Raw genomic sequence first — 12,142 nt, forward strand, 5'->3', positions numbered from 1 at the left:
TGAATATTGTTTTCTATATTTCCATTTCTGTGGTCACTCAACAAAAAACAATTGAGATGCAGTTGTTCTTGTGAGAATACACAAATAATCGCTTAGCATTGTAAACTAAAATGTAACAATTGAATTCAATGTACATGTTAACAGTCTCCTGCTAATCTGACGGGTATAAAGGAAGCACACTCCACAAAACGAAGCTGTGTTTAAAACCACTTTTATTTCAAGATTTTTCAACTCATACAGAGCGTAAGGCATCTGCACAAATAACAGTTTCTGCAGAGGTTTAAAAAATCACTTCCTTCAGATGGTCGACAGGCTTCAAACAAGGATCAATATAGATGTTTTTGGTGTTTTCCCTTTCCCCCTCCTTAAACTTTTCAATAATCTTAAATTACAACTATTATATAATTTCATTCTCTTGCTCACTCTTGATTTCTTACAGCAGTCAGACGCAGTGAGAGCAACGACAGAGAAAGAGTGTTTAAATCCATTAAATATGTACATAGAGGCTTCACGTCACACGCACATACACACGGCAGGCTATACTATACTATGAGGGGGAGCAGACCACATCCACATGATGGGCTGATGCATCTATTTACAGGTCCCTATACTTACTACACGATGACACTCTTGTTCTCTCTTAAGGGTAGACGTCAGTTTAGAATTGATGTACAGTATGTGTGTATGTGTTGTCTTATCCGTTCGGTTTTTATTTTCAGTAGGTGAGCTAGGCGTTTATGATAACAAATGAATAACCTTCAGACACACTTCTCCAGCACTGACCCCATCCAAAGCACAGGACAAATGAGTGTTTTTATGCATCGGACTTCACTGTAATCCTGCACGAGGTTTAACCATAACCTTGGATTAGCATTTGTGCTGTGCTTAATGCATTAGGGCCGGAACGAACTTCAGGATGGATTTATGGGTACGGGGCTGTGACAGGTAAACGTGTGATGAGAAGGGGCGGGGCTTGAGAGAGAGGAACTGACATCGTGCGTCTCCGGTGAATGATCCACACTACTTGGACACGTTCACCCGGAAGGTGACGCGGCCTAAGAACTTGTCACGGTCATCGTTGTTACGGAGGTCCGAGCCTTCCACCTTGCACTCGATGATGAGCTCAGAGTTATAATCTTCCTCAGCCAGCAGCAGCTTCACGGCTACAACCGGCTGGACATATTCTGGCTGCAGAGAAAACAAAAACAGAATGGTTATGGTTAAAAAAAAAGAGATTAAACTACCTATGGTCAGTAATAATAATAATAATATGAAATGCCTGCATATTATTTGTGTATGTCCAAATATAATGTTTTTATGTACTGTAACAGTTTACTTTTAGAAGAAACATTATGAGATCGTATGTTGGTTATACCAGTATATTATTCAGTGTTTAAGTACTTTTTATTATAACTATAATTAACATTTTTACAAATTTTAATTATGAAAATATTTAACATAAACCAAATTACACTTTTATGCCTGGTTTCACAGACAAAATGAAGGTTTGCGCTATCCTAACTGAAAATAAATTGCCCTGACATCTCAAAATATGTCATTGCCATTGTTTTGTCTCAAGATGCTTACCAGTAATGTTTTCATGTAGGCAATTTAATAAAAGCAACTGAAATATTTGTATTTAACCAAGGCGTAGTCCTGGATTAAGATTAATCTCATCTGTAAAGCAGCCTTGCTTAAAGTCCCAGTGAAATCAAAATAGTTTTCAATAGAAACATTGCAGAGTTTCTTGTAAATAGTTTATCAATGTGGCCCTTCTCTTTTTACAATTTTGTGTTCCCTCATAATCTTTAGTTAAATCTGAAAATGCACTTCCTTCCTGTAATTACCATCCATCACAAATGACGTATGTAAGACGTCTTGGGCGGAGCATCCGTTCACTCCTCCCCTTCAACTGTCAATCTTCTGCCATTTCCATTTTAAAAAATGGATTGTTCCACTTGATGCCACAAGATCCAACAGGTGGATGACATCAAAGTACTGCGAGAGCGATTCGAAAAACCATAAAAAGTTTCCATAGCTTTTTCGCCACTATGTGGCCTGTTTGTGTAGCTGCAATAGCTCTGGCCACCATTTTGACGGGGCATTACTGTCTGAAAAATTCTCGCGCTGTGATTGATCGTGCACACTTAGGAAGGTTCATTGGGATCTATTGTTATATTCCAGCACGTCATTGCGTCTCGCAATAGCGTCACTCTATCACGTGCAGTCTGAAGGGTTCTTTAGAGTTATGTACACGTAATCTGCGTCAACATAAATAATGTTTCAATTATTTATCTTGGTTAATTTGTTGAGATTACGATTTTAAGATTTTAGTCAGTGTTTCTAGGGACCACAAGAAGACGAAATGATGTAGGTTCATTTACAAATAAACCATAAATGTGTCCTATGGTGTGACAGCAAAATTAAAGTGTTAATAATATATTTTTTTAGATTTTTAATATTAATATTTATAATATAAAATGGAATGGAATAAGAGTGATTTATCTTCAATGTTAGTTTTTTCTTTCTAAATTGTTGATGTCACACAATAGGAAACATTTGCATATAAGTTTATAAACTTCCAATTAAGATATATAAAAACAAGCATTAAATTAAGCCAAAACAATTCAAATAAAAAGATTGCCTTTAGGGTTTTACACCCGTCTAATTTTTATTTTTCAGAGAAAGATCTATTCAATTTGTATTAATTTAGAGCTGGGCAAGTTAACGTGTTATTATAGCGCATTAATTAATTAGCGCAGACAATTATTGTATCGTGCATTAACGTAGTATTTTTTAAGTATTATTTAAGTAAGTCCATTGCTCACTGGCTCTGAAACGTACAGACAAACCATAGGTCACAGAAGGGGTGGGATATTGATCGGTACTGGCTTGGGATGGGCGTCACCACACATCTCAACCAATAAGAGCGCTCGGGGTTGGCCTAAGACTTCCGAATGTCGCACATGTCATGAACCAGGAACACCAGAACTGAATGGAAAGGCCCCAAACTCTTACATGGAAATTTAGTTTTAAATCTCATCCAGACGGCAGAGTTGATGGAACAAACCACTCCATTTCATCTCTCCTCCTTCAGCCAGGTGCTTATCTATATCAGTTCCCCTCGCCCCGCAAAGAAGTAATATGCGCGGATGTAAGAGGCTTATTTAATGCTATTGATGAAAAAGCGGAAGGAAATCAATAGCCTGCAGAATACAAACATTTCCCCGGCAGCAAAACAGCAACGATAACGAATTGTGTTTCGTGTTTTGTTTGCAGTGTAAGGCTAAAAACATGTTTAAACATGCATGCCTAGAAAGTCACACAAAATTACGTCAAAATTCCCATATTAGCAAGGGTCTATGTAAAAGTAGTCACAGTATATCTGTGTAGCGTGCTCTTAAAGAGGCAGCAGCATAAAAAAGTAGCATACAATTATTTAGTTGTCAAAAATGTGTTTTAAATACGGTACACTTTACTGTTGAAAGAGAGTTTATGTATATGTAATAAAATCAATCATGATTAAAATAATACTTTTTCTAAATCAAACTAGATAAAGATAATGCCCTGGCAGTGGGAGATAGCTTTGGTGTTGTAGGCTTTATAATTTGATTACATTCATGTTTAGGTTGTTGTAAAAAAGCACATTATTTGTTTAAAGTGTTTGCAAACCAAATCCTATTGAACTTTTGTTCATATAGCAGTACTTTTAAAATAAAAGTTCATTATTGAATTTTAAGCTTAAAAATGTGATTAATCACAGAAAAGTCATGCGATAAAAAAAAATTAATCGTTGCCCAGTACTTATTCATTTACATACAGAAGGTTCAAGTAAATCTTCTCAATTCTATAACAAAGCAAATTTTATTGAAAAATTCTACTGCTTTGGAATTAAACAGAACGATACGTTAAAATTAGTTCAAAACAATACATTACATCAGAGCACAAGAGAAAATGTGTGTATTGTACTCACTTGTAATTTCTTGCCATAATACGGGAAGTAACTCTTGTCCAGCCTGCCCTCTGTGGGGAAATACTGCATATGCAGGGGAATTTCTCTCTGTATCAAGAGAGAGAGACGATGACAAAAGGTGAGATCACACCGATACACTGTAAAGATAATGTGTCATGTGACACATCTGCAGTTGTCAATAGCAACAGACTGCCCTCACATCACTCGAACCCATGACACAAAGAAAAATAGAAATCAAATGTGAAATACTGAAATCTCCGATCGTCATCGAATACAAACACTATCTGTCATCATAACTTCCTGCTCACTGCAGTCATATATATCGAGCAAAAGCATGAAGCATCAAACTGTGTCCACAGGTCCTGGAACAGTTGCGGGGGTCCGATCCTTGTGTGCATTCAATAACCGGTTCATCTTTTTTAAGTGAACCACGATGAGATGGTTTGCTGTAAGCTTTGAAAATGACTGTGTGTCCAGGGACAGGTCACAGTTATGCATGCTTGTATTCTAATGAAAAGAAAGAGTCAAAATGCTAAAAGAAAGGAGTTTTGAAGTCAGTCATTTATAGCCAATAGCCTGAGAACATAATAAATGATTTTATAATCAAATTATGTTATATTTAAGCATCAGCACAGAAGCAATGTGCAGTGAGTCATTAGGCGCTTTCACACATGTACTTTATATACAGTATATTAAATACTTTGACCTCTTTAGTCGTCGTGCGAAAAACATCCAAATTGTTGAAAGGTTGACAGGGAAATAAAAACGCTGCTATGACGTATCAATTGGCGTTGAGATGAAAATACCCAAGTAACAAATAATTGTTTTGTGTTGCAGCTGATGTTAAATAATTGTAGGTGCGACATATAGAAAAAAAATAGGGCAAATAATGCGAGAATGTTTTTAGAAAAAATGTGTTTCGTACAGTCGTGAAAAAGTTGCTTCTGCATTTGAATTGTGTGAAAGTCACCTTTGAAGCACTGCAAGATCTCTATTAGTATCAAGTGAGAGGCCGTTTACACAATACCGCTTTCAACTAAAAACGGAAAACGTTTTATGCGTCTTTGGCTGTTTATTTACACGAAAACTGCGTTTTGGGGTACTGAAACGCAAATATTTGAAAACGGGTCTCAAAGTGTATCATATAAAGTCATTCCGTGTAACAATTTCCGTTTCCAAAAACGATGACGTTATACGTATGCTTATTAAGCGTTCAGTCTGTAGGCATGCACGAGGATTCCCCAAACAATAATGGCGGCCTCCGTGCTGCATGTTAGTGCATTGTGACACACTTATTATCATTTCTCAAGTAAAAAGTCGATTTACTCCATCACTACAACCAGCGGAGACATAGTAATTATATACACACTACTATAAACACACATACACGCCGGAAAAGTGTACTAAAAGTGCTTTTAAGATTAAACAGTGTATGCGGATGTGTGCAAGCACGTAGGTTTTCTTAATAGCGCAACAGCGCCATCCACTGTCCTGGCATGCATAATGCATCGTTCTTTTCGTTTTCCATATCCATGTAAATGCGGATCGTTTTGGTAACGCTGTCGTGTTGACGTGAAACTTTTCAAAAACGCAAAGGAAAAACTTTTCAGTTTTTTATCGTGTAAACGTACTCTGAGAAATGGCAAGATTAAAACAGCAAGAACCATCTGCACAGTTCGAGAACAAAAGCATGAAAGACATAGATCCTAAGGAGCAAAGGGCACTTTTTCGTGTCTGCTGTATACCTTCAAGGGTCAGACATGGGTGGAAGGTCACAGAGAGTTCGTGAGGTAAGACGTGACGAAATAATGACTAAAAGAGGTAAACGGGACTGGTCTGATATGAACGTCTCACATCTGCAGCATAGAAGGTTTAAAAACAGGTCCAACATTGCTCAATCTAGCCCTGATATTGGATCAGTCTCTGTAGACACGTTACGGAAATTCTTGTCTTTTTGACCTCAATGTTATGCAATGAAACATGTTATACTACAAAAATGAATTGACCTAGCTGAACCACAAATATAATGTTTTATTTGGTAATGCTTGGGACAAGGAATAGCTATTACAGTAGGCCTCATTTACACATGAAGTCTAGCGTGATGTTAAAGCAGGTCGACAGGCACCTTACAGAGGTGCACGTTGGACAACATCAGTGGACATCAAAGTCATGTTTTAACAACTGAGTGATACAATGAACAGTTGTGAGGAAGACTGGATTTGCCAAGTTTAGTGACATTCAATTGAAATTTGTAAAAAAGAATTGTAAAAAGTACACGTAGTAAAGTCAAGAAAGTAAACTGTAAAAATCACATCTAGAATATCAAGCATATCCAGAATATACTAGTTAGTGATTTCACAGATAGTTAGCATTAATATGAACATTGTGGAAGTCTGAAGATATAATTTTTACAAAAATATCAGCTTGTGTGTGGTTTTTCAATAGTTGTGTATCCGCTTGTAAAAGTAGGATGTACAAGTCAGTATGTATTAGTCACGCCCCCTAACACTGTCATTGGGGAAAAAGGCGTCCCTTATGGATCTAAAGTTCCCAGTATGGGATAAAGCACCGGCTGCTGGCGTTTTGAAAAATGTGACCCTTTCATTGCAAACAACTGTAAAAAATATCATGACCTTAGAAAAATGCTTTGGTGGACACATGGCCAATTGTGGTTTCATCTACTCTGTATCCTTTGAAGATTGATGGCAAGAACAAACAAAACAAACCACAGTTGGTTGCTGTCAATCGGATGGTGCTTCTGGACTAAGGGGGTGGATCTCAACCAAAATAAACTGAATTTTGTTCATAGTGCTTGTTTATGCAAAACCAGCTTCAAAAATACACTATAATGTATAGATTTGTGCCTAAGTCTTTTTTCCTTTTTAGTATACAGTATCTTTCATTGCCATTCAACAATGTATATAGTGTAAAAACTATTTTTACACTACACATAACACTTTTCCAATTCAAAGGTCACATAACACACACCAGGTGTAAATGACAATTTGTCTTGAGTGACAGATGTTTATATCAGGTGTACAAAAGGTTTAGGGCATCGCCGTGGATATCGTACTGTACATACTCCGCACTTCTCTCTATGGCTGGGGGTTTGAAGGTATACATCATGTCTAGATTGAGGGCAGATTTAAGCACAAAGCAGTACAGTAAAGAGAGAGCAAAGAGATTGAAAAGGCACGGGGCAAGGACCCTGGTGACCCAATGGGGTGCTGGGGCCTGACATCTTACCCACCATTGAAACAGCTGGCCCTATAGGCAGCGTGGAGAGAGACCAGATACAAACAGATGTGTGAAAACGGGAGATGGAAACACACAATCACTCGCTTAAACTTTGACTGATACCACCACTTCATACTCATCCTAACACCCACGTGAAGCTGGAGTGTAGAATGTGTTACCTTGGCAAAGCAGGTGATGTGAGGGTCTCCTCGTGGTCTCAGCCCGATAACCTGCAGGTGATAGGAAACATATACACTGAACAAACATCCTTAGATAAAGACAACATTGGACATTTCACAACGTGGGCTAAAATGTTTGACTGTCTCAAGGGTGAAACATGTAGTTTAACAATTCGTTAGAGAAATGCAGAAATCTGTGAACACAGGCCGAAGCTTTAAAGGTGTGTACTTTCTATGCAGTACTCTTTTTGCACTATTTATGGCAATGGAGGAATGGCATGAGAGAGATGTTTTATATAGCAAGAGAGTCAAAGAGAGTGAAAGAGAAACATATAGAGAGGAAGAATAGAATGACAGAGACATAATAAGATAGAAATACAGAGATATAGTGGCAGTGTAAGAGAGAGAGAGAGGGAGAGCCACAGAGAGTGTAACAATAAGTGAGAGAGGGTAAAATTTATGGACCGAGTTATGATGGAGTTAGATAGACTGATAGATGAAATGACAGACAGAAACAGACAGACAGATAGAAAGAGGGACAGACAAATAGAGAGAAAGATAGATAGACAGACAGACAGAAAGGATGACCGACTGATAGACAAATAGAGCGAAAAAAGAGAGATAGATTGAATGACAGATAGAGCAACAGACAGACAGAAAGGAAGAGGGACAGACAAATAGAGAGAAAGATAGACAGACAGAAAGACAGACAGACAGAATGACCGACTGATAGACAAATAGAGCGAAAAAAGAGAGATAGATTGAATGACAGATAGAGCAACAGACAGACAGAAAGGAAGAGGGACAGACAAATAGAGAGAAAGATAGATAGACAGACAGACAGACAGAAAGGATGACCGACTGATAGACAAATAGAGAAAAAAGAGAGATAGATTGAATGACAGATAGAGCAACAGACAGACAGAAAGGAAGAGGTACAGACAAATAGAGAGAAAGATAGACAGACAGAAAGACAGACAGACAGAATGACCGACTGATAGACAAATAGAGCGAAAAAAGAGAGATAGATTGAATGACAGATAGAGCAACAGACAGACAGAAAGGAAGAGGTACAGACAAATAGAGAGAAAGATAGACAGACAGAAAGACAGACAGACAGAATGACCGACTGATAGACAAATAGAGAAAAAAGAGAGATAGATTGAATGACAGATAGAGCAACAGACAGACAGAAAGGAAGAGGGACAGACAAATAGAGAGAAAGATAGATAGACAGACAGACAGAAAGGATGACCGACTGATAGACAAATAGAGAAAAAAGAGAGATAGATTGAATGACAGATAGAGCAACAGACAGACAAAAAGGAAGAGGGACAGACAAATAGAGAGAAAGATAGAAAGACAGAAAGACAGACAGACAGAATGACCGACTGATAGACAAATAGAGAAAAAAGAGAGATAGATTGAATGACAGATAGAGCAACAGACAGACAGAAAGGAAGAGGGACAGACAAATAGAGAGAAAGATAGACAGACAGAAAGACAGACAGACAGAATGACCGACTGATAGACAAATAGAGCGAAAAAAGAGAGATAGATTGAATGACAGATAGAGCAACAGACAGACAGAAAGGAAGAGGGACAGACAAATAGAGAGAAAGATAGACAGACAGAAAGACAGACAGACAGAATGACCGACTGATAGACAAATAGAGCGAAAAAAGAGAGATAGATTGAATGACAGATAGAGCAACAGACAGACAGAAAGGAAGAAGGACATATAGATAGAAAGAGGGACAGACAAATAGAGAGAAAGATAGATAGACAGACAGACAGAAAGAATGACCGACTGACAGACAAATAGAGAAAAAAGAGAGATAGATTGAATGACAGATAGAGCAACAGACAGACAGAAAAAGAGAAAGACACAGAGATCAATAGAATGACAGACAGCCAGATACATGGATGAATAGATAGAGAGAAAGAGGGACTGACAGACAGAAAAATAGAAAGAAAGTCTGTATGTCACTCTCTGTCGTTTTATGACAGACAGACAGACAAGTATATGTGACAGTGGTGGTGAGCATAAGAACACACAACTCACTCGATTCATTTTGACCAGGATGCACGGCTGACCCTCAGAGTAGCCAAACGTAGTATCAGCCAGTCCAGAGCACTGTCGCAGCAGACTTCTCTTAAAACTGCACACCTTCTTATCCGGAGCATTGTCCTGCTCAAAGTACATGCCCTCAAGACAGAACGCGTTCCCGTCCTGCACAGAGTCATTGTACCCTGAAGTGACAGAGAGAGACAATGGAGACGCGAGTCACAAACATGACTCATCCCACAATACAACAGCTTAAAGACCTCATGACACTTGGCTTTCCTGTACTGACTGACGTATTTTCAACTGTAACATGAAGTTCATTCTAGAGTTATTATTATTGGACAAAACATTCCTGACGATGCCTCCTGGTCCATTTATGAGAGGAAGTCACATTAATGGCATTCAAATGTTTTTCTTATGTTCTTATCTGTATGTCTTGCATTTACATGCAGCTCATTTGCGCTATTTTGTCATCACTTCAAGGGATGATCTTTGAACTACATGTTTTTAAGAAGCTTCACATGTTAAACAGTGCTAAAAGGAAAGAAACTTAGCTATAGTGTCATATAGCATAGCTGGAAAGCAAATGTAAAGAGAGATGAAGAGTGATGTATACTCACGCTTAAGGAAGGACTCCAGGTGCGACACGTACTCGTTGTATTGCTGGGGAACGGAGCGGTTGAACTTGATTTCCATGGACAGCGGCCTGATCACCAGCCCTGAAGACGCAACACCAATGCATAATATACAGTGCCCTCCACTATTGTGGGTTCCCCTTGGTAAATACGAGCAAAGGCGGCGGTAAATATAAATCTCCTTTGTTGCTCCCTTTGATCTTTTTTCAAAAAATCTACAATATTCCAACATTTCATTAAAGTAAAGCAATTTGTAGTGGGGGGAATATTACATTGTGAAAAATATTTTCTTCCTCTAATACACCCTGGTTACAATTATTGTCACCATTGTATTCAAAAATTTCTGCAACCCCCATTTGCAAGAAAAACAGCTCCAGGTCTTCTATGTCTGAGGAGGTTTGAGAATATATGGAAAGTCATCCGAGTCCATTCTTTCATACAGAATCTCTTAAGATCCTTCGGATGTTGGTGCTCTCTTATCTTCAGTTCATCCCACTCATTTTCTATAGTGTTCAGATCAGGGAACTGGGATGACTACTGCAGGATCTTCATTTTGCGTTCAGTGACAAATATTCTGTTGATTTTGATGTTTATTTTGAACCCGTGTTCTGATGGAAGATCTGACCACGACCCATTATAATATTTCGAGCAGAGCAATTCAGGTTTAGACGTTTTATTTGTGGGTCTTTGATATAAAACATGATGCCATGTCTCTGATCAAGAATGAAGATCTGGTGACATATTTAATGGTGGACGTGGGACATTTTTTTATCTTGTGTTATTGCTGCAAATTCATTTCATATGGCCATAGACCCCAGTCCTGCTTGAAGTTCCAGTATGGCAGATTAATATGGTGGAGTTTGTTTTTGCACAAGAGCAGAAGATGTGTTCCTTAAACAGTGTCCCAAACAACTTGTGGTGATGGAGGTGCAGTTTTCCTTCATTATTATTCAATGCTTTATGACCCCAAATTTCAACTGATTACTGCGATTTTCCATCTGTGCTCTTTGGCCACTCAAATTCTCCTCCTCGCTATGCAATGAGACAATATAGACACACATACTGTTTAAAGCAGATTTTCAATATCTCCATTCAATTAAAACGTCTTGACCGTTGTATTTCGTGTAGCTCAACACAACTATATCGCACATCAGAACTATATTCTTTGGTTTTATCCAATGTGATGAATGATTGAGGGGGTTTGGGCTTTGTGTTTTTAATATTTTTTCTCCTGCGAAAGAAGTCATGACTGGACAATTTCATGTTTCTAGTCACCTAGGTGTGCTAAGAAAATGTAAATATCGATGGGAATATACTTGGGAGATATTTTACACATAAGAAAGGTTAACAATAATTGTGACCAGCGTGTAAAATACCACTGCAAATTGTTTTACTGTAATGAAATGTTGTAGATTTTGTGAATAAATGATCAAAAGGAAAATTGGAGATTTATTTTTACAGCCGCCTTTGCTCATATTTACCAAGGGTGCCTATTATAGTGGAGGACACTGTATATAACACAGATCTAATGTCACCAACAAGACATGTAAAAATACAGTTTCTCAGATATTTTGGTCATTTGCAGTACAGGTATGTTAGAAAATTGTATACATTGAGATGCTATTAAAACGGTTTGTTAAATGTGGGTCTATCTTTTAGTCTGATAAATGACAGATGGGCTCATATGCATCATACGTTTGATCATATCCTGATGTTTTGGCAACGTATAAACACTTATTCCATGACCTTTGGATCTCTACTGACATCTCGGTTTGAAACGCAGCATTCTTAAAACTCAAATAACATTTTCAGCTAAATCCAACCCTGATAAATCATAAATCACCATTATAACCGCTGATCTTTTAAGCACTTGCTCTATAACTGTTGCTTTGTTCAACAATACGGTTACAGAGTGCAGTTTTTTAAACCATTCAGGTTGGAATAAGTGTGCCAGAATGAGCGCTCATTAATACATGCCTAAAAACAAGCTGGGTACATTGACTGTTCTGATAATTGGACCACATCTTGTCTGAAATGATGTCCAACTGTG

General features: G+C 38.0%; 1 protein-coding gene across 1 annotated transcript in view; it reads right to left on the minus strand.

Annotated features, from left to right (window-relative positions):
- Positions 1-194: 194 nt before the first annotated feature.
- The window catches only part of atp1b3b (ATPase Na+/K+ transporting subunit beta 3b), a 31,061-nt gene continuing 19,113 nt past the window's right edge, over positions 195-12,142 (minus strand). The window contains exons 3-7 of the mRNA XM_079480866.1: positions 10,078-10,176; positions 9,455-9,642; positions 7,390-7,440; positions 3,974-4,060; positions 195-1,188 (exon numbers count right to left, since the gene is read on the minus strand). Of these exons, the coding sequence (XP_079336992.1) occupies positions 1,021-1,188; positions 3,974-4,060; positions 7,390-7,440; positions 9,455-9,642; positions 10,078-10,176 (593 nt within the window). The 3' untranslated portion in view covers positions 195-1,020. The remainder of the gene's footprint in view (positions 1,189-3,973; positions 4,061-7,389; positions 7,441-9,454; positions 9,643-10,077; positions 10,177-12,142) is intronic.

Source organism: Barbatula barbatula, assembly GCF_947034865.1.
Source record: "Barbatula barbatula genome assembly, chromosome: 19".
Lineage (NCBI taxonomy): Eukaryota > Metazoa > Chordata > Actinopteri > Cypriniformes > Nemacheilidae > Barbatula > Barbatula barbatula.